This window comes from Cryptomeria japonica, chromosome 3 (genome assembly GCF_030272615.1).
Source record: "Cryptomeria japonica chromosome 3, Sugi_1.0, whole genome shotgun sequence".
Taxonomy (NCBI): Eukaryota; Viridiplantae; Streptophyta; class Pinopsida; order Cupressales; family Cupressaceae; genus Cryptomeria; species Cryptomeria japonica.
This window is the reverse complement of record NC_081407.1, coordinates 864,818,164-864,842,617: the sequence shown is the minus strand read 5'-3', so window position 1 is coordinate 864,842,617 and position 24,454 is coordinate 864,818,164. Positions and strand designations below refer to the sequence as shown.

Here is a 24,454-nt window from a genome sequence, read left to right as displayed (position 1 = left end):
GGGAACTTTGTTCAAGAGAGGATAAGATACTTTGGTATTTTATTCTGTGTTTGGTTGTGTACAAAATACACATCAATAGGGCCTAGTCTTTTGAGGGTTAGGAGTAAGGGGTGTATCAACCATGGGGATAGCAATAGCAATAGAGCTAGATTTAGGGGTTGCATAAATCAATGTTTTAAATTGTTTAAGAAAGTCAAAGCCTACTTGGGAAGGGGCTTTTAGCTTCTTAGCTGACCTTGCCTCTTTGAACTCAGGATTGTTTTCTATTTTAGTAGTGGAGAAAGGACCGTTTTCTTCAAATTCCTTTAAGTCATTTTGAGAGCAAAGATGAGAGTGGAAAGAGGAAGAAAATAGGAAAACTGAACTGAGGATTTCTCTCTAGTTTAGTGGTGAAGAAAGGGTCATATTCTTCAAATTCCTTTTAAGTTATTTTGAGAGCAAAGATTAGAGTGGAAAGAGTAAGAAAATAGGCAAAACACGTAGCCACAATACCCCAAAAGAAAACTAAAGAGTTAAGGACTCACAACCAAAAGAGGCATATGAGGGAAAATCAACTTGGAGAATAGTTAAGATGTAATGAGCCTACAATGTGAGAAAGCCAAGAGATCCACTATCTCTTTGGCAAATGATCGAGCATAGAAGGTGAAGCCAACAACTATTGCTACAACCATTGACACTCTGCATGCCATGAACCCACTGGACAAATAGAGCACCTCATGTTAATTGAGAGTTGTGTCCCAATTCTGGAGAAAAAATGCTGCAAGGATTTTGGATAAACTTTTCTATTGAGCCCATACACACCATCTCAAAACGAAGAGGAAAATCATAAAAAAAAGAAATATTCACCACCATGTCTAAGTGTAGATAGAGTTTAAAGTTGATAACTGAAATTGGCAATGAATGAGAGAAGGATCAAATGAATGGAAGGTAACTCAAGGAAGGTCCCTTGTGTAAATTGTTGATGACTGATATAAGATGACAATTTTCTGGCTTTGTGTATTGCCTTGTTGATCCTCGTGTCTTGTGTTCATGTGAAGCATTCTCTACCTTATCCATGTTTGTTGCCTTGGTCAAGTAATTTTGCCAAGAATGGTTCAACAAAATCTAGTGTATTCGTGAGAATGGGATCTAGCAACAAAATCATCTTGCTACATAATCAAATTTTGCATAAGACTCATTTGGTACTATGTCCTCCCAATAGTTACATGGTTGGAAGTTCAAATTTATTAGGGAATTTCATGTGGTGATAGATTCATCTCTGAACCTGTATTGTTGCAGAAGTTATAAAAGCGTTTCATTAATAGCATATGTGATTCTATGTTTATCTATGGATGGTTAAAGAATGTTCTGTTATGTGAAGTTTCTTGATTATTTTTTTAAAAATTGAATTTACATGTAATTAGAGCTAGATTGATGAAATCTTCTATGTAATTCTAGTTCTCTACTTTTAATTGATTCATATGCAACCCTCAGGCTCAAATTTGCAGATATGTTTACCCTTTCTTTTGGTCTTGACTTTGTCATCAATAGAGTAAGGCATAGGTCATCTTTTGGCAAATTGACCATGCTTTATAATGAAAACATCCTTTATTGTTTATAAATTAGTGTAAATGTATCTTAGTGATTTGCATAAATTTGTTGATATTTACCGCTGCCACATATTTTTAGAGATTGCAATTGTTTGTCTATTTTCAGAGAGTTATGCATGTTCTAGTCTTTGAGGGCTACATATGAAGTAAGAAATAAAAAAAAGTATGTTACATTTTGGAACATAAATTGGTTTTGCTTATTTAGTTGCATTGTAACCTAATAGTAATATGCTATTTAGAGATCTACAGTCTATAAAACCAATAAACTAGTAAATGGGTACTTAAGGACACATCTTTGGGGTATCCTTATGCACAAGGTATAGCTAAGCCATGTGATTGCATTATTACATTTTTCTTAATTGTCCTATAAAAACATCTAATGCCCTCTTTCGCCTAATAGAGCTAAATGTGTAGAAGAGTTTACCATTCTACTTGCAGTTTAATCACGAGTCCCACCTAGTTTGTTGAACTGACCTTGTTCCTTGGGTTTTGATTTTTTAGGTGCGTCTTCCAATTTGGAGAACCAACATGAAAAAATATGACCTTATCAACTCAAGATTGTCTAATTCACATGATGGACAAGGAATTTAGTGGGAATTTTTTTTTGATTTATAGAAACATCTCTCTTACCATTCCCATAAGCACCTAGGAAAATCCCATGACATTTGATGTTAGAAATAATTTCAGGGAATCACCTTACCAAAGAAGGATGAGTTTGGCCTATGATAGTCTTAGAGCTCAAAGGTGGGAACTAAGAAGTAATTTAGGAAGGCTTTTTAGTTGTTCACACCCAAATCAAGGCCTGCTCTAACCTTTCCGTCTATATCTTCCTTGGAGTTTAAGATGATTTGGATTTTTGCTTAGAGAGATAAAGCAGGCTTCGTAAGCAAGTCCACAATGCAATTTTCCTCTCATGGTAGATAGCTTACTTTGTACTTTTCAAAGGATCTCAGCAATGTTTGGATGTCTTCACCACTCTTTGGAGCTGTCAAGTCTCCATTATTCTAGAACAATTGAGATTTGTCTCTAGAATTTGATGTTTGGTTTACATTATAACTTGGACAAAGTTTAGTGCATTTGCAATGAAAAACCCATGACAGACCACTAGAACTAGAACCTCAGCATGGTTGTTGGTTGAAGAGTTAATCCCCCAGCTGTACTGAAACACCACGTTGCCAAACATATCCTTACCCAAACCACCAACACTTCCAGACAGGTTTGCCTTTAGAGCTTCCAAGTTAATCTTGATCCAAGAGGGAAGTGGAGGCCTTGGGTCGAGCTTTTTTATTAACCCTCTCACTTGGGCAAACTGTATAATCTTTTACAAAACATGTTGAAATTTCTTTATATTGGCTGAAACCATTGCCATTCAGCAGCAGTACAAAAGTGTAAAATCATCATCTTTGATAAAAAAATGTTTATCCATAGAAATATTTCTGCAGACTTAAAGGAAAATATAGAAAAATCATCTGAAATATGCTCATACAAAAATCGTACCTAGAATTATGGGTATGGCTCCCTCTAGACCTGATGGCAAATGGCCAGTTTTTGTACATACAAGAAAGAACCCCTCCTCATCACTGTGGCAACTTCATTAAAGAGTAAAGGTATAGAAACATTCATAATTTATCCAATTGAAGATACAGTAAGTTGATTTGGAAATTTCAAATTATTCAATAATCTGTAATATGGAACATGAGAAACAAAAATAAATCCAAAATAAAAGATGCCAGCTTAGTAAATGGTAAATTAATTCTGTAAACACTTTATTGATTTTCAGCATTATTCAGTAGTGGAAATCAGAATATTATTAAAGAGAAAAAATATCTATAAGAAAATAGAATATCTCAGTAATGATTACATGTCTAACTCCAGAGGGCTAGAGGAGAGATAACTGTAATCATAGATCCAATCATTTTTGCTAGATATGGCATCAACTCATTATCTCAGTAGAGTAGATAAATTTTGTCTGAGTACATTTTTATGTGTAAGTTTTTATGCCTGATCGAATCTTAACATTTGTTTTGATAGCCCCAAGTTGGCATAACAATGGATACATATTTGTCAAAATTCAAGGAGGGTTCCGTGAGATCAGGTCATCGGTAGGTATTTCCTCTTGTAATAGTGAAGTTTCTCTTTCTTTTTCTGTTTTATTTTTCTTTAGTCTCTGTGAATGACCATAATATTTGCTAAAGTTTCTTTTATTGCCAGATCTGTGATGTAGTTGCTGTATCTAGGCTTCTAAATGCCACTCTTGTGATTCCAGAGCTTCAAGAGACTACAAGTACTAAGGGAATCAGGTTTCTTATCCATTTTACTTCTTGCAGTGTAACTTAAGGAGTTAATTATGTGCTTATTTACTTCTGTCTAATCTATACTTGTCTGTTTATGGCAGCTCTAAATTTAAGAGTTTTGGCTACCTTTATAACGAGGATCACTTTATTGCGGCACTTGCAAATGATGTTTTGGTTGTAAAAAGTCTTCCAAAAATGTTCAAGAATGCTAGGAAGAACGATGAGATACATGTATTTACACCACACAATTCTGCCTCTTCTGAATTTTATCTTGAAGAGGTGTTGAAAGAACTAAAGAAGAAAACCCTAGTTGTGCTGTTGGTCTCTGAAGGGGGATGCTTACAGGTAAGAGGAAACACAATCTCTCAGTTCAGCATTACCAATATATTCTATATTGGCTTCATAAGTGAATCTAATTTAAATTTTAGTTGGCAAATACAATATTTTTAATTTTTTGTGTTTATTTCAAGTAAAGGGAGAGGGTGATTATTTTACTAATCAAAAAAGCAAAAATGTTATTTAAGGAATAATTGGGCATACACATTAGGATAGTGACTAGTAAACTAGATCATCACATAAAGAGCAAATGAAGGTGAATTATGCCACCAAAAACTATATTCAGATTCTCAGCCAAAAAAAGCGAAAATCAACATTACCAATATATTCTATATTGGCTTCATAAGTGAATCTAATTTAAATTTTAGTTGGCAAATACAATATTTTTAATTTTTTGTGTTTCTTTCAAGTAAAGGGAGAGGGTGATTATTTTACTAATCAAAAAAGAAAAAATGTTATTTAAGGAATAATTGGGCATACACATTAGGATAGTGACTAGTAAACTAGATCATCACATAAAGAGCAAATGAAGGTGAATCATGCCACCAAAAACTATATTCAGATTCTCAGCCAAAAAAAGCGAAAATCAACATTACCAATATATTCTATATTGGCTTCATAAGTGAATCTAATTTAAATTTTAGTTGGCAAATACAATATTTTTAATTTTTTGTGTTTATTTCAAGTTAAGGGAGAGGGTGATTATTTTACTAATCAAAAAAGCAAAAATGTTATTTAAGGAATAATTGGGCATACACATTAGGATAGTTACAGTAAACTATATCATCACATAAAGAGCAAATGAAGGTGAATTATGCCACCAAAAACTATATTCAGATTCTCAGCCAAAAAAAGCGAAAATCAACATGGATTATTGTATCACTATCAGCAGTCATAGAAGGCTTAAAAGTGGTATTTTAGTCAAGATTTAGAGTCATAAGTCTTTGAATTCAAACATGGTCTGGCAATTTCTTTGTAGATTAAGTTGCATGCAAACACTTAATGTTATGAAAAATGAGCTACATTGTAAATAGTTTGTTAAATTATCCCGTAACTAAAAGTTACAAGAATGGAATATCATTTACATATTTAAATATATGACCAAGTTACTAAAAATGATAATTCGATGTTGTAATTAATTAAGGAGAGGAATATTTCTTATATTGAAAATTACAAGATAATCTTTCCATAACGGAAATGATTGAGAATAGAAACACAAAAGAAAGAAAGGAAACTTCCTAAAACTAACTAAAGACGAAAGACATAAATGGAAGTTTCTAAATACTAACTATATGACTAAGATGACCATTATATCAATATTACAATATTATTTTAATACCCTCCCTTAATGGTTATTCTACTAACTACCCTACAAATGACTTGACATAATCTGCAGGTCATTTGCCATGAAAGCAAAGAAGGCTGCCCCCTTCTCCTCAGAATGCTCTACGACATGAGCCTTTTGAGACCCTTTCTAGTTTTGCAAAACTTCTGGATATAATCAAGTTTACCATAATCCTTCTAGAATGATGTTGGGTAACAAAGCCATCCCTCCTTTTATCTAGAGACATTGAGATCAGCTTCTCAAAACCACACAAAAAATGTCATAGTTTTTTTTTTCAAACCTAGAAAACAACATCAATCATGATTTTTTGTGGAAAAAATAAAAAAACCCTCCAGCAGAAAAAGAACCCATGATTTTTGTGTGAAAAAATAAAAAAACCCTCCAGCAGAAAAAGAACCCATGATTTTTGTGTGAAAAAATAAAAAAACCCTCCAGCAGAAAAAGAACCCATGTTTTTGTGTGAAAAAATCGCATGAAAATTGAAAACCCATGACCATTTTGTTTTTTTGAAAAAAATCATACAAAACCCTTATGATTTTTGTGGAAAAAAAATCAGAAAAACCCTCCATAAAAGAAATAACCCACAATCTTTTAAAAACTCATGCAAAATACCAGAAAACATAGAAATTCTTGCATGCGGCCAAAGCCCTTCATCATGTGGTAAAACATAAAAACATGTCATGAAGAAAACAAGTCGCAGCCACAAACAAAACAACCCGTTGCGACCTTTAGAAAACCCTTCATGATTTTTGTGGAAAAAATAATGCAAAACCCTTCCATGACTTTTTGTGGAAAAAATCAGAAAATCCTCCATGAAAATGTATGCTTAAAAAACACGTACAAAACTCCAGTCTGTTCAAAAACTTTACTCACGGAAAGTTTGATATCTACCAATAAAATCAGTCATTTTCTCTTTCACACCTTGTTTATAATCGATCAAATTAGTTTAGTAACTTGTGGCCCAATATTATTTTGAAAATGCTGCAAAAATTGATTTATCAATTGTTCAAGATTGTTAATTGATTTATTAGGCAAAGCGCAAAACCAATCCAAGGTAGTTTCTCTCAAGGATCTAGGGAAAAGTTTTGCAAGGAGGGAATCCTCAAAAATGAAATCGATGCATAAAGTGATAAATGCCAACACATGAGTATTAGGATCACCATTTCATTATATTTCTCAAAATGAGGTATCTCCACGGTATATCTCTGTGTTGCGGTATGTGAGTCTTAAGAATGGCAATTGAAAGTGGGCTACTTGTGCGCAATATGATCGGAGAGTTGTTTGGGATTGGATTTGGCTTATGTTGGTCAAGTGTTGTTGTAATGATGACACATTTTGCAACAATTGGTTTATGGCACCATCAATAGGTGAGTTGTTTTGTGAAAAGTTGGATTGTGATGGTGGGTTGGAAGGGATAATATGGTAGGTACGTGGCACATTAAGATAAGTGGGAGGTGGAGATGGTTAATGGGCGTTTTGATAAACAAAGGGAGATTTGTTGAAGGTGGCACATAGGTATATTGATTGATCTAAACGCATTATTAACATGGGTGGAATTACCATTTTGCACAGCGGTAGACATAATAGAGGATGTGTATCTAGAAATAGTGATTATTAGGCATGGGCACTCGTACTCAACTTGGTTTTTAGGAACAATATATCCAAGCAATTCTGTGCAACTAGCCATCATCATAGTGTTTTCATCCACTATGTGAGCTATTTTATTTAGAGCATCCATACCATGCAAATCAACTTGTATCGACTTCCTTAGACTCTTAATCAAGGGAACTGCCTCTCTAGTCAAGCATTATGTACTCACAAATTGTTGAAGACCTTCCAATTCCTTGTCAAGCTTCTTCAATTGTTCATGAGACTTGTATTGAAGGATCATCCTCATCATGAGAAGCATGAGGGGAATGATTTTTGGGTGTATTAGGCAAGATGTGTGTTGGATTGAGGGAAGATGGTTCTCCTAAGTTTCTTGGTGGGAACAAGTCAACATGCAACCTAGGCTCAACACCGTTACTAGTTAAAGTAGGAGAAGCCATGAGTTGGTGACTTATTCTCATAGGAACTTCATATTCAGTACAACATCTCGAGAGATCTCCGCGTATCTTAAGGGTTTCTCATCACTCGAGTTGCCATCTCATTCTCATTTCATTATTCCAGATAGACGGCCCCTATGGGACTCACCCGGGCTCATCTATCCCTCCTCATAAAGCAAAACAGGGAATAACACCAGCTTCTAGGCAAGAATAATGGGGCCCCAACCGTTCCCCGAGGCCAAATACCCCGACTTCCGAAGGAGGGGTATTGGTTAGGCCTCGTAATTCTCTTACCTAGTGGAGGAGGACCTGACCTGATGGCTGAAGGGTTATGAAACTCATTAACAAGTATAAGCTTCAAAAGCACACTTGTTCCCAGAAAGCAATAAGGGAAAACTAGAGGCAAAGATAGGGAAATTGGTTTATGCTTTTGATGCCTTTATTTATCTCACAAAATTTATTGTAAATGTAAATAGGAATGACAATGATGCAATCAATCAATCAATCAATTAATTAAGTGATATGTAATGATAGAAATGATGTAATTGATTAACCAATTGATTAAACTATGTGAAATAGCAACGTTGTGATCAATTAACTCACTAAATAAGCAATATGAGATAACAATATTGTAATTAATTGACTAATGCAAACACATAAGCAATAAATTTAAAAAATAATTGCATCTAAATCTGAAAAGTTAATGCAAATAAATCAGATCTGAAAATCCAAATTAGAAATTATGCGAAATGTCGGGTTCATCAAAATGATATGTTGGTGAACTAGCTCTCTAAATGCATGTAATTGCAAGTGGATAAGCAATATATCTCAAAAATGAATGCAAACATGAACTAATTAAATATTGCATGGGGGTGTTTGAGGTAGATTACTATGTTATGAATAGATTAAAAGACAGTGTTTTGGAGGATCTAAGATTGGAATTGAATTATTTTTGAATACTCCATAGAATGGCTGAAACACGTGAATAAGATATCACATTTTTAAAGAAATTTAGAAGTTCAAATTATGCAGGTAACGGTAATTCTAAGCTAGACCTGAGAAGGCCATGGACAGATGACAAAGGGGAATTAAGTATTGGTGAGGATGGATATTTTGATGCCAAGGCCTCTGTTTTAGGAGTAGAAAAGGAAGAAAGAAATTATCCTAATACCCCCAAATCACCAACACAAGTCAACAGGGCAAAAACACAATGGGTTACACTAGAAAATTTATAGGGTGAAAAAGAACTCAAGGATCTGAAAAAGAAAATTAACTAAACAGAAAAGCATTAAACCAATGTAAACATAATTAAAGGGAGCAAACCTAAAGTGGTAAGCCGTAATGATCAATGTACAAGTACTCATAGGCATGTGAGGGGAGGATTCCCCATGGAAACAAGGAGCTGATGAATAATGAAGGTATAGATGTGGCAGCAAAGCCCGGAGCTATAGTGGTTCTTTGGTGTTGAATACTAGTACTGGCCCCCATTTAACTTCTATTGGGTTGCCATGGATTAGTTGTCAGGGCCTATTCAGTCCAAGAATATCTAAAAGTGCTATTCTCCAGCAAGCATGTCTGATACTTCTACATATCTTATTTTGAGGATGAGGATCAGCTCCTTCCTTTCTGGCATATTTGGCTGTTGTGATATTTTTTTACTTTAATAACTCTGTCTTAGCTAGTTTCTTCAATTAGAATATCCTGGAATCCCTTCTTGTATCTTTTGTTCTGTTTGAGTTAGAGTTCCCTCTTTCTGGGCACTACTGTTGCTATTATTTCTTGCTGATGTACTTTAGTCATACTGAACTAATATTGTTATTTATGGACATTGATTTAATTTCATTATCAATATTAGTTTTCACTAAGATAGTGGAACACAATGCATAAACCAAACATATCATAAAATGGAAGGTAAAAAAGTAGATTCAAGAAGAATTGTTTGTTGTAAATAGGATTATGCTTTTTAGATAAATAATTTCTAACTGTGAACTGCCATCATCGTGACAGGCCCATCTACCTCCTAGTTTGTCAGAAATTCAGAGACTAAGATGTAGGGTTGCATTCCATGCTCTTCGTTTCCGTCCAGAGGTTCAAGAACTTGGTTTTAGGATAGTACAAAGGTAGTTGATTTCTTTTTTTTTGTGTTGGGTACTCATTTTTCAAGTATATAGATTCATGAATTATTGTAGTAGAATTCTTAACCTTCTATTTAAATATTACTTGATATTTTTATCTGATATGAAAATGGGTCAGATTGCAGGCATCTGGGCGGCCCTATTTGGCTTTTCATACTGGCCTAGAGAAAGAAGCATTGGCATATCATGGCTGTGCAGAACGATTCCAGGTATATATCAGGGATTTAGTACTTCGGTAAGATTGTTTTTTCAATGACCATAATTATTTCATTTATAAGTAAAAAGTGCTAAGATATGTCGAATTCAATGATATTTGTTTACTTTTGTGGCAAAGCAGTTTTTGTAGTAAATAAGCAAAATTAAGAGGAAATAATTTGGAGAAAATAGGAGAAATATCAATTAATTCTGTGATTTGTGTTCTGTCATTCTATGTAGAAATTGTTTCCAATCTTCCTGTGTAGAAAATTGGTAGTCAATTTGGAACATTTTGAAAATTTCAGTTACTTATTTTTAAAAATTAATATAAAATTTGAATATTCATCCAAAATTTATAAAAATTGTGGAGCATGTCTTGATGTCTACAGAACATGAATGTAAATGTAGCTTTACTAATGGATGCATCATGCAGGAATGTTGACTTGACACCTCAAACCTATCAATATGAAACTGTATACAACAATAAGGTCATTTTTTGTTGAAAACACTTTAAAAATGGGTCAAAGGTTTTGTCATGTAGCAAACAATATATCATTAGATTCCCATCTGAATCTGAATGTATTTCAAGATGATTGGTATGCAAAGAGGGCCTAATGTTGGTTTTCAGAATGTGCTTTACTGGTAAAATGTGGATTCATTATCATTGATTCATTCCAGCAGCCTATGGCAAATTTTTATTTAAAAGCTTTAGATCTCCATTATTCAATGTCCTAAATAATGCCGTGAAATGAAATTTGGCTAATAAGTCTCATATTGTGTACCTTATTGCCTTTTTATAATTGCCTCACCTATTTATTACAAGTAATGTGCCATTTTGCAGTTACAATGCAACAGCTGTATTGTAGTTCCTTAATCGTTTATGAATTGTGACTTCACAAATACAGTTATAATATAAATGTTGTAGGATATTCATGCGGAGCTTATACGACGTAGAAGATCATGGATGATTAGACATGGGATTATCCAAGGAGAACGTTTGATTAATTCAGAGATGCAGCGCCAGAATGGTTCATGCCCGCTTATGCCTGAAGAGGTGTGTCTATTTTACACTTTTCATTACCAACTCAAGATTTACAGCTAACTATAGGAAAGAAGTAAAAAATTACAGAAGTGGTCTTGATCTGTTTGTAGCTTGCCTGAAGGACAAAAGGACCTAAAATCTCAAAACCATGACAGAGTGATAATTTCTATTGCAACCTCTGGAATATGCTATTCTCTACTTCAGACAGAAGTCTATGAGTCTTAGGCACAAAATGCATCAGGCTTGGATCTTTCTTAGTTCCACTGAGATTTCATTCATATGCATGAAAAGAAGCCATCCTGTTGCTTCTCTGCCAGGACTTCATTCATTTTTCTATATTCACTAAGATTTACTTTTATCAACAGGATGGAAATTTGGCCAAAGTCTTAATATATCCCTATTAAGTGCAGAAGTTGGACATAAAAGGCTATTTTTGGCATTCTGTTTTGGTAAATATTCCATGTTGCCAAAAAGACATAAAGGACACAAAAAACACCTTAGATGAGTCCCATCAAGGAGCCAAGTTTTGCATTTGCTTGAAGATAGGTCATAATTTCTCTGCCACAAAGATTAATTCACATCCTTGATGCTTGCACTCACAATTGAGCAGCATTTGTTAGCCCTATATCCAATAGCTGAATTGCTTGCAGTGCTTTATGCGGATGCTGTTGATTGAAATACTGAGGCACTGCAGTGAAGTCATCTGCCCGATTAAAAATCAGTGCAGGATGGATCAGACATTAGCTTTTCTAGCCCACTGGACATTGTGATCCACACAAGTATACTCCAGCCTTTATGTAAGACAGTAATTTTTAAGTTCTCCTTGCAGATCTCTAAAGATTATATGCTCAAATTTTCACACTAAAAGAACTGTGGCTTAGCCCAATTTTCTGGTCAAACAAGACAATAGTGCTACTGCTAGCAATGGCTGGAAAATCCTCCAAGAGCCCGATTTCCTCTTGACGAAGTCTGGTCAAATATCTGGCAACCTGAGGTAGAAAGCCTCGATCTGCATGTCTAAAGGCACTTGAACCAAAATGTTTATACTACAAGCTAGAAGCAACACTAAGCATTTGATGTCTTGATGATGCCAAGATAGTATTTTATGTCAATATTTTCCTCATCGGCAGAAAAGATTGCCATTTTCCAATGGGGCCATTGTTTATAAATAAATCAAGGATGTTATGGACTACTAGATCTTGGAATTTGACCTGATGGAAAATCTGCTGAAAACATCTCTGTCTGGGCTAGGTTGCACCTCCGACCCACTGAATCTAAAGAGAGGAGATTCCATGGAGAGATTTTGGAACACCATAGGATAATATGTTGGAATCTCTGATTTCACTGACAGGATTAGTGCTGGACTATTACAGAATCTTTTCTAACATTGATCTTGAAAATCTATTTTAAATAGGAGTCTTTTAGAGTTGGCAGGAGGATGAGGTGACAATGAATGGATTATGAAAACATCCCATTCAGATCTCAAATCTGCTATCAGCATGAACACCGATCAAACATATGTAGTGCAATAAGCCAGCTGCAACTCATTCTTGAGAGATCACCACAGGTAGAGCCACATTGAGAAATGCAACAGGAATCATGTAGAGCACGAACCCAAAATATGACTAAATCAAGAGGACATTTACATGATTGACATAGGATCAGTCTTTCGGCATAAATGAACAGAAGCAATCCTGACAAAAAAGCACACTTTGAAACCCCCAATCCTTTTGCACCTTTGGAATGGTAAGATAGTTGAGTAGACAATGTGAGTCAAATGGAAGAGTTATATCCCTCTCAGACAAACATCCTTTCCACCTCTTTAGAGGAAAGGTAACTTCCAAGGTAAGAGAGCTTACTTATTCTGGAGGACACAGAGGAAATGCACTGTATAGAAAGCTCCAGGGTTTGGGATCACACAAGAAGAAAGGGATGATGGCTTGAAAAAGAAATGCTTATAAATATCAGGCAAAACCTGAAAACAAAGGGAAGATACCTCACTGAATTAGATCACATAAAATCAACAAAAAGAAAGAATGCTTGGCAGCAAGTTATCTCTTAATGAACTTCCTCGATATCATAAAATTCCATCTTAGCAGTCCAACTTTTGAATATAGGGGGTGACGTCTAACTCTCCAGCAAGCTTTAGATCAATCAAAAAGTGATTTACAGAAGTCAGATATGAATATTGTCTCCTGTACATAAAGAGGATGGGATTCAAAGATATATCAGAAGTTGTTCAGAGGAAACTAACTTTATTGTCCATATAGAGAAACAAAAGTTAGAATGAAGGAAATGGAAAAGAAGTTAAGATCCTTTAGTTTGGAAAATAACCTGAGTATGTACAGAAAACCAAGCAATGGAGCAAGGGGAATACCAATGCTTTGGTATCATATCTAACAAGAAGTAACTTAAAATATAAGGTCAGTGAACTCTTAGCTTTGGGAACTAAAAGGATAGTTCATAGTTTGCTTATTGAACCAATATTATATATCATCTATCTATATTCCCCAAGTTGGATTATTACAGCACAAAGGATTATCAGATCTAGAAAAATGGTTAGCCATCCATCAAAATGAGTTACTAATTTTGGGAAGAGATTTCAATATTGTAAAATCAGAAGTTGAGGAAAAAGGTGGCAACAAAATCAGTGAGAAGTTTTTCCTAGAAGACTATGATTTGATGGATATGATATTCTCCCAAGGCCAATACACTTTATGTGACAGAAGAAAAGGAAAACATTACATGGCAGAAAAACTAGGTCAATTACTAATATACAAAGACCAGCTTAGTTGAAACTCGATCCTATCAGTTGATGTACATGAACAAACTCTCTCAAACCATTGGGGGATATAGATGGAAATATATATGATGCAGGAGCATCTGGCAAACAGGGTGTCAGTTATCTACAGATTTGTTTTCATCTGAACATGTAGTAGTTAATAACATTATGGACACTAATTAATATCCTGTAGGGGCCCAAAATAGGGGAGAGTGCGGTAACCGCCCAAGTAGCAGAGGGTTGGATTCAAATGCACATCAATTAATTGCAGAGAATGCATCGGTTATGGGATTGGCTGTGTAATGTTGGCAGCGGCCAAAGGAAGTTGAATAGGTATCAGCCAAGGTGGACAAAAATGTGAGGGTGGCTGCAGAGAAGAGGAATAAAGCATAAGGAAAGAGGGTGTGCATAAAGTGGAGTGGAATTGAATGTGATACGAGAAGGTGGATGCTAATTTCAAAAGGTACTAAATTAGTAAAGACAAGGGGAGGAAAAGGGAATCGAATAAGACAGCCAGCTGCAACTTTGAAAGGATCAACCAAAACAGATTAGAGGGGGGAAGAGCAGGGAGGAGCTGTGTTGAAGAGTGAGCAGCGAGAATGAATAAAACTGAAGAGGTTAATGCTGTGATGAAGAGCAGATGATTAACATCGCCCATGTATTGGGAGAGAACAGAAGAAGTCTGTTTAAGAGGGTATTGACAGAGAAAACAGAGGATGGAGTGTGAGCCTATGAGGAGTTACAAAGCTAATGTGCTTTGTGGGGTTAATGCTGTGATGAAGAGCGGATGATTAACATCGCCCATGTATTGGGAGAGAACAGATGAAGTCTGTTTAAGAGGGTATTGACAGAGAAAACAGAGGATGGAGTGTGAGCCTATAAGGAGTTACAAAGCTAATGTGCTTTGTGGGGCCAATAAGAGGGCCAGCTCTCGAAAGAGATTCAAAGTTTTGTTTTGAGATCTTGTAATTTGTATGCTTGCAGTTGCAGATATGAAAAGAATGTAAGCTAGTTTATTGTGACAATCTGAATATCTATATTGTGGCAGAGAGTCTCTGCCTGTGCTTTGTTATTTTGTGTTTGAGTTTGAAGTTCGTAGGCAGGAGGTTTGTTCGTATTGCATCACTATATTTCCAATCGAACTGGAAAAAGGTCATTTAAAGAGAATATGTGGTTGCAGCATCCTGTATTCCGTCAAAAAATTATAAATGATGAAATGAAAGCAATAGCATCAGCGTAAATGAGATGCACATATTTTGAGGAAAACCCTGAAACATCGAGCAAAAGCCCAAAGAGTGAAAGAAAATGAAATTTGAAGACATTCCAAGGATTCGTAGAAAATCAGGGGAGATTGACCTCTTTCTGGCTCCAAAGTAAAGAAACAGTTTTTTTGCATGAATCAGAAAAAATTGAGCAATATCTAATCCAACAACTTGTGGTTGTATTGAAAAAGAAGAAATTTACTGGAGACAAATGCTTAGGGCTCACTGAATCAAATGCCATCAATATTATACTTTTTAAATTTTTTGATCTAGTAGTCACAAGAAGAGACCTCATCAACATGGGAGGAATGATGATTATCCAGAGGATATTTGCCACTTATCAACAGACTTTTTCGGATGTGTTTAGAACTGGGCTGTACTAGTAAGAAAGCAAATGTAAATTTTGTCCTGAATATCAAAGATCATTACAGATAAAGGTAACGACTAGGTAGCTAGACCAAAAACAGAAAGATTAGCCAAGCAAAGAAACAATTTCTCCCAAAAGAGACGAAGTACGGGAGATAGATTTTGTCTATAGATTTCATGTACTAAAGATTACCTTGATTGCTTGCCCAATAAGCATGTTCTTTGGCTACTTTACATTTGAAATAGAGGAACGAGTGGAACATATGCGTCTTGGGATGTTTATCGTTATTCCTAATTCACTTTGAATGCATTTTATTTCTGGAGTTTTTTTTTCACAAGCTGTATTGAATTCAACTTTTTTGTGCAGGTTGGTATTCTTCTACGAGCTATGGGCTACCCGCATGACACGGTAATATATATATCAGGTGGAGAGATCTTTGGTGGACAGCGGGTGCTGGTCCCTCTTCGTGCAATGTTTGGTAACGTTGTTGATAGGACATCGCTCTCCATGATAAGTGAAATGTTGATGATCTATGGACCAGAGGATCCTTTGGTTCCACCACCTTCACCTCCTCCACCTTTAAACAGTGAAAAAATGAGGCTTGTAGCTTGGAACAGGGCTGGTCCTCGACCCAGGCCTCTTCCACCACCTGCAGAGAGGTCAAAAGATCCCTATACTGGTGAAATTTGGTGGGGTCAGGTAGCTGAGGTTGAAAAAGAACCCAGGCCAAAAATTCGGGACTCAAGAATGCGAGCTCATAAGTTGCTCTGGGAAGCAATAGATTATATTGTCTGTGTTGAAGCAGATGCTTTCTTTCCTGGATTTGATCGTGATGGGAACGGTCGGCCAAACTTCGCGAGTTTGGTAATGGGACATCGAGTTTATGAATCAGCCTCACTTAAAACATTCCGCCCTGATAGGTGAATAAAATTTGTACCCATGAAAAGTTTCTATAGTTTCTTCACTGTTTTCCTTTCTCATTCTTCTAAATTCAACGTATTATTAATTTATTAGCAGTTTGTTGTCTTGTTTATCTACTGAAATATTTGTATAATTTTATTTTTTTACATGTTCTGATACAAATTCATAGCTTATCCAATTGCACAGAAAAGTTCTTGTTAAACTCCTGGAGGATATTCAAGACCACATCTACAAGCCCAATCATACCTGGTTAGTTTCTGTTCAAGAGCATCTGAATAAGACTACTCACGAAGAAGGCCTTAAGGAAATGTCTCAGACTGCAAAACCCTTGTCTTTTCTCTCTCATCCACTACCTGAATGCTCGTGTCAAGTTCAGAGAGATTCAGATTCTCCACACCATCTTAGAAGTATTGGAAAAACTTATCAGAGTAGGAAAATGTCTAGAATGGAGGATCGCTGCCCTTTATGGATGACCACTCATCCAACAGTACCATCTGAGAAAGAAATAGACAAGAAAGAAGATTCTGAAGAAATAGAGGAAACTTCAGAACAGTTTATTTATGACATGTTTGACGAAACAGATACAGAAGAAACAGGAAGTGAGTCTGAAGATATCCAGTCAATGGAACGAGAAGAAGAGCTAGATGTAGATGACTAAATATTATAAAATATCTGGACATATGGCCAGAGATTATGGGATCAGTGCAAGGCATTTGGTTTGCCCGTTCCATTACGAAGAAGTAAACTAGAAGGAAGCATGATCTTGTTCTGGCTGATCATGTATGTATATATGTAATTCTTGCAACCCAGGAGTTCACTTTCTAATTATGTTGTAGAAATGAAAATACGAAGGACTCTAAAAATATTTACAGCCATGCAAATGGTGTAGTATTGGCTTAAATTACTAAGGATTTAGAACAAGCATTCAATGCCAAGTGACATGGGCTTATATACGGTCCCGTATAGATCATGTTCTGTATTCTCACTGTTGAAGGTTCTTTCTGTTGCAACACATTCTTTCAAGTAAGGACAAATATGAAAGCTCAAGCTCCTGTCCAGCATCATTGACGTTGCTGTTTTTGGTTTGTTTGTAGCCATTTGACGTCTACAGCCCAAATCACATGTTAATGCATTGCTTCTTATGCCTCAAGGTTTGTCATAGTAAGCAATCAAGTTCTTGGTTTAATTTTCCCTTTGATGGAGGAAGTGTATATAGGATAGTTGCAACTTGTTATTGATAATTATTAGCAAAGGTTAATCTGTCTTGAGCTCCATTGTACGTTAACGTACTGAGCTCAGCTGAAATTTTGTCTGATTGAGAAGAATATAATTGAAATTCCCTTAGTCTTCTTTTATTTCGAAAATTTATCAGCATACACTTGATCGTGTTGGCACTTAGGAGCATAACGGTTCCTAACATGAAATTTTGTTCCTGTGCATGTTTTACACTTGAATACATATTCAATTGTAATGTGGAGTCTTCTTCACACATACAATGCAGTGTTAGGATGTCTGAAGAGGATAGTGTTGCAACTAATTTGAGGCCGATCTGAGGATCTAGTCCCATTCTGCATCATGTACTAATATGGACTAAAATTTATCTGATTGTGAACAAATCAATTGCTGTTTTATGACTCTTTGTTTCTAGGTATGGTCTAATTGAGAAAAAACTTATTACTGTTTAATAATTTTTGTTTGTTGCTATGTATGTTTAGCTGTATCTTGGGAATCCAATCTTGTTGAATTTTTAGGAGGTAATTAATTTTTCTGCTGCAGATGTTATCACAATGTATGTTTAAGTTGTGGGGTTGCAAGTATATCTTTATTTAATTTACTTTAGATATTAAGGTTGTTAATGCAAGATAGTTTCTCTCATTCAATCATTTATCCTATCAATAAACTATCACTTCAAGTTATTTTCACCTCTGTATATTGAATTTACCTAGTCAATCAATATCAACAGCATGGTATATCGGTGATCACTTTCGGGTTAACTATGTATTCCGATTCACATCGGATGTGTTCCCAGAAAATAATAAATAATTATCAAGTGCTTTCGAGTGGCAAAGTATGCACTGCTTGGGATAGATAACATTTAGTTAGTGATCGGTGTCAACTAACATAGACACCGATTCCCATCGGTTATTATATCACGCCAACTCCATCATGAATACCGATTAACATATACACTATGTTACGTGAACCCCGATGTGTAAGAGTTTGAAACTCCTTTTTTCCTCACCTTTGATTCACTTTGTCATATTTGTGTCTTAGCACAAAGAGGATGAATTTGTTATTTTCGATATTAAAAATGATTTTTTAAAAAAAATAATGACTTCTTTTAGATGGCAGTGAAGACCACTTATGCATATTAGATTCCAAAAAAGTTCCATAATATTATATAAAATTTGATACATATAAAATATTGATATCTAATTATAAGTATGAGGCAAAAAGTTTACATTGTTAACATAAATTCTCTAAAATATATTAGAGAAGCATGAATTTGTTGATTCGACTTAGAGACATATGAGATAAAAGTTCTAAATGGTACCTTAAATAGAATACTCCATCTAATAGAAAATCTGACAATTGACATTTACCACCTCTTCAATGTACCCACAAGGACCTCCTTTTACTAAATGCTAAAATAGATAACATTTACACTTTTAAGTTTGTGGAAAATGTGAAACAAGCCTAGTGGCCTTACACCTCAATGTACAAAATAAAATATTAATATTATGACAAGCAACGATTCAACAACAAAAAAGTAGTTGAAATTTATTTGGAGAATTTTGTATAATATGTTTGAAATATATCAACAATATCTAAAATATTGAATATACAACATATGGCCTTACACATTGGTGACAAAGAATATCTGAAATATTTTGACTTAAAAAGGTCGCACATCTCACATCATCTTAAATCATTTGTCATGTGGCTCAAAGTAAGGGTACGATGCTCACTAAATATTTTGGTAAAGAATTACTAAAATTCTTTGTCTGATACAAGCTCGATTGCATCGAGTGATAAAAGAGAATAATATTATTTGATTATTAAATAATTCAACCCTCATATTAAGGATGATCAACCCTTCCAAAAAGATAGTCTTTTAGCTTTTGAATAAACTTTCAATGTATTTGAAGAGATCACATTCGAATCTAGTATTCGATGGCTTTACTTCAGAAAATCGTAAGGTCTTTTGGCTACATAATAAGAATATTAATAATATTGATTTATATAATTTAAAATTATTTTGTATAAAATGGATCATGACATATTAAATTTTGTGAAATATAAATTGGTGTTTTATAATATAATAATAAATGAAAATATGTTATATCATGATATTTGATAAAATCATATTTTCAAAAAAAATCTTAAAATTTGATTTTTAAGTTGGAAGAATAACTTAATTTTATTGAAAGATTCAATCATGTTTGCATTCTATATTAAAAGTTCAAGATTCTTGAAAAGTTTTTATTTGCTTGTGACAAAATTGAAATTCTATCAATAATCACATAATACAAAAATAAATAAATAATCATCATGCATTACCAAACTGTAGATGCACTTGCAATTTGTAGAAGGATATCCAACCTTGCCGAAATAAATCATATTTAAATAAAGAAGGTAAAATTATGTTCCAATCTTTCTCCAAAAATTTGCAATTCTCACAAATCTTAAAAAAAATGTTCTTAATTTATTTGACATATGATGATATAAGTAATTTAGGAAAATAAGTAAATAATTTGATTTTACACAGTAAATAATTAGCACATCCTAGTTGTCTCTGATACCATGTTGGAAAATAGGATCTTAGGATACTAATCATTATAAACAAGATATAAAATAAATACATTAAGAATCATACAACCATAAATTAACACATTACACAAGATATACATGTAAAAAACCTTTCAGATAAAAACTCCCATAAAACATCATTTTATTAAAACACTTACAAAATATAGTCTATAATAAAATAGACTTGAACCTAACGATACTCCTCCAATACTTCCACATGACCAATAATACCTTTTGTGCATGGTGATACAACTCACTACAAATCCCCAAATTCCCACACTTCTCAAATGAGAGAGAACCTCCATAAATATAGGAAGAAGGGTGGCTTCACTAGTCACACCTTTTCAATAACCCTCATTCATAAATAATTAATAATCTAATAGTTATTATATTGTAATTTTTTCAAATGGGATATGCTTATAAAACATATAATATATAAGACTTTGTAACCTTATATCATATATATAAATATTATAAGGGCATGACCCCTAATAACATTATGCTCTAAAAATATTGCTATGGAAGTAAAAAGAAACCTAACTATTGACATGGATTAATGGTGGGGCTTCAATCCTACATTTTTATTTATAGGATTGAAAAACTCCACAAATTATAAGATCTTGATTTGACAAGGCTCATCTAATGTATATTGTAATTTTTTCAAATGGGATATGCTTATAAAACATATAATATATAAGGCTTTATATATATAAATATTATAAGGGTATGACCCCTAATAACATTATGTTCTAAAAATATTGTTATGCAAGTAAAAAGAAACCTAACTATTGACACGGATTAATGGTGGGGCTTCAATCCTACATTTTTATTTATAAGATTGAAAAACTCCACAAATTACAGGATCTTGATTTGACAAGGCTCATCTAATGGTATGTGTGTGTAATCCATCTATATTCTAAGTGTTAAATTCAATTGCCTTGGGCAACTTTACCAAATTTATCTCCATGTTTTAAATGTTTTCAATCATAACATGGATTCTTATTAATGGTGGATAACAAGTAATTAAAATTGGACTCAATTTCATGTAAATTTTCATTACGTTATCAAACAGTTCACTTACTAAGCCTATGACCAAAGAGGAATTCATTTTTTATTCCCATTGTACTTTGCAAAAGTGAATGTGGGGTCCACATTCAAAACAATGACACATGCCAATAGAATGCATGCTTTCTACTTTCATGAAAATATCCAAGCAAAATCAATGTGATGCAATAAAAAATCGACACCTAAATGCCACCACAACATATTCACTAAATAAAAACCAAACATTGGAAATCAACATTTATTTTCGGGACTGTCTCACTTAGGATTGACCTAGGTTTATTAGAACTATCTTACATTTATTATAATTGTCCTATATTCATTAGGACTTAGGTTCATTGTGAAGGACCTTGATTCATTAGGGCTGCCATAAAGTTGCATGAAGTTAGGAAAATGTTGCAAAAAGTTGCAAAAACCATTGTGGGAATGAACCATCAATGTCAACACGTCTAGGTAGGTGAGTTTGTGCTAGGAATCTCCTATTTTTCTTCCCAAGTTGCTTGAACATTTAGGGCCATATCGTAGTAGTGCCATCTCTTAAGTGCCCTAAGTTAAACAATTGTCTAACTTTGACGAGTTGTTTCTCAAAATTTGGGGCACATACGAATGATCCGTTTGAACCTATAGGGTCATATGAGGCCCCTCTACAATAATCTCTTAGATTTTCAAGACTCGAGGCCATTTTCTTAGGGCAACAATTATTTCGTTGATGCAAAATCCATATGATGCATGCAATGAAAAGTTTCAAGGTAGCCTAATTTTTGTTCTGTTTGTCATGGGCACGAACCATCAACACTAACGTGTTCGAGTCGGTGGATTTATGCTAGGCATGGTCTTGTTTTGCTTCCCAAATCGCCCAAACGTTTAAGGCCATACCCTAGCAATACTATCTTTTTAGTGTCTTAAGTTCAACAAATTGTCAAATTTTGATGAGTCATTTCTCAAAATTTGGGGCACATATGAATGACTCGTTTGAACCTAAAGGTTCACATGAGGCCCCTCTACAATAACCTATCTCAAATTTTTAAGACTTGGAGCGATTTTCTTAGTGCATTATTTTTTTAGTTGATGCAAAAATCGTTAGATGCATCCAATGAAAAGTTACAAGGTAGCCTAATTTTCATTTTGTTCATCATGGGAATGAATTTCCAGTGCCAACATGCATGGGTAGGTGGTTTTATGCTAGGCATGCTCTTGTTATGCTTTCCAACTCGTTTGAACGTTTAGGGCCATACCCTAGAAACACTATCTCTTAAGTGCCTTAAGTTAATAAACTATCAAAGTTTGATGAGCTATTTATCATAATCTAGGGCACATAAGAACGATCTATTTGAATCTGGAAGGTCACATGGGGCCCCTCTACAATAAACTATCTCAGATTTTCAAGACTTAGAGCCATTTTCTTAGGGCATCAATTTTTTTGTTGATGCAAAAATCATTAGATGCATGGAATGAAAAGTTGCAAGGTAGCCTAATTTTCATTATGTTCACCATGGGCATGAACCATCACTGCCAACACATCTAGGTAGGTGTGTTTATACTAGGAATTCTCCTATTTTGCTTTCCAATTCACTTGAATGTTTAGGGTCATATCCTAGCGATGCTATCTCTTAAGTGCCCTAAGTTCAAAAAACACAAAATGGGACATTACTATGTCCACCATACTAAATGACTATCAATGAAATTTATAAAGAATATATTGAAGTATCAAACACTTACAATGGATGATCTAATAAATTACAACTTCTACACTATCTCTTGTAAAATTGTAAAAAGGAGGTATCACTCATAACCCCCTTGAACAGTACAAGTCCTCAAATAGTGTAGGTATGTATTCTCAAGAAGACGCTTCACAAAGAAAAAATGTGTTTTTCACATTGGTGATAGTAATAATCATAATTTATATATAAAGAAGGAAATGAACAAAAAAATGATTTAGGTTCCTTTCCTTGAGAGAGTAGACTATAACATTTACATTTTGTATAATATAGTGTAATTTGATAGTAAATAATTTTTCGAAAATGAGTTAATTGGAGATTTCAAATTTGAGCTAATAAGTGTGTGAAATATTATAGGGTATAATGAAGAGCACTTATAAGAATGTTTCCAAGTTAAATTTCTCTTTGATGTCCTAAAGCATTTCCTTGTAACTAAGTATGAGGAAAATAAGAACACTTTAGGATGATGGTTTTCTCATTATAAATACAAAGATTTCCACAAGAGATATTTAAGTCCATTTTGAATTTTTATGAGATCCACAATGAAAAGGCAATATTCTATTGAAGACCCTTTTTTTAGTATTGAGGGCGCAAGAGAATGAAAAATCATAAGTTTGACATACAAACTAAATTAGAGTATTGCTTTTTTAAAACTAGTGTTACTTTTCATGAGGCATACAATGGGGCCATGAGATATATGTTGTTTGTAGTCAAGAGTGATTGCAATACATTGGTGAATACCAATTTCATTATCTCCCTAGCTTGAGAACAAATAGATTAAAACCAACTTGGCCATCTCCTATAAGAAAATCCTAATGTAAGTAGGCTATCATGTAATCATCCCAATATTTCTCCAACCTTTTTATTTTTATGGTAGTGTTGGGAAATTTAAAATGCTCTCATGTGAAATTCTTGAGATATGCCATAGAAATAACAACTCATGTCACATCTAATTGTCTAAAAAATATTGAATTGTTAGTTTAGTAGAAACTAACACTATGAACATAATTAAACCAATAAAACTTCCTTATTCTAGTTTTAAAATGATAAGTGCTTGATATAAATCTACAAAATATTAGGTTTGACGTAGATATAAAGAAAACCCAAAAGAAACAAAGAAATGGTAGATATGTTTAGAGTCTTAAGAACTAATGTGACATTATGGTGGGACTTCATGATACTATCATGAAACATTTTTTTGAGACATGATATGGAACTCAATCCTTAAACAAAAGTTCCTCAAAGTATTCAATGTTTTTACCACCTTATATGAACCTTGTATTAACATGAGTTATCATCTCTATAAGATAGTGACCTCATTTTTTTTTTCTTAGGATAATTGTATATTTGAACAACAATATGCTCATATTATAGTATCCACCAAGTATGGTATTCAAGATTCACATCCATATCATAGACAATGCATGCCGATGAAAATTACAACGAGGAAGTGACTATTATAGTCATTAGGAAGTGTTTCCTTTAGTATATTAGAGAGAATCCTATGGTTAAGAAGTCAATAGGTAGTTACCAAACCACAACTTGGTGGTT

At 34.2% G+C, this 24,454-nt stretch overlaps 1 protein-coding gene across 10 annotated transcripts in view; it reads left to right on the top strand.

Annotated features, from left to right (window-relative positions):
• Positions 1-17,668, top strand: part of LOC131029250 (protein EMBRYO SAC DEVELOPMENT ARREST 30) — a 42,727-nt gene extending 25,059 nt beyond the window's left edge. For 5 of the 10 annotated variants that reach the window (XM_057959703.2, XM_057959697.2, XM_057959682.2 and 2 more), the window contains 8 exons: positions 3,621-3,691; positions 3,801-3,889; positions 3,985-4,228; positions 9,617-9,729; positions 9,863-9,953; positions 10,865-10,993; positions 15,759-16,312; positions 16,500-17,668. In XM_057959703.2, the coding sequence (XP_057815686.1) occupies positions 3,621-3,691; positions 3,801-3,889; positions 3,985-4,228; positions 9,617-9,729; positions 9,863-9,953; positions 10,865-10,993; positions 15,759-16,312; positions 16,500-16,971 (1,763 nt within the window). In that variant the 3' untranslated portion in view covers positions 16,972-17,668. Of the gene's footprint in view, positions 1-3,620; positions 3,692-3,784; positions 3,890-3,984; positions 4,229-9,616; positions 9,730-9,862; positions 9,954-10,864; positions 10,994-15,758; positions 16,313-16,482 lie in introns of all 10 variants that reach the window. The other 5 variants (XM_057959673.2, XM_057959663.2, XM_057959711.2 and 2 more) reach the window with 2 other exon arrangements.
• Positions 17,669-24,454: the final 6,786 nt, after the last annotated feature.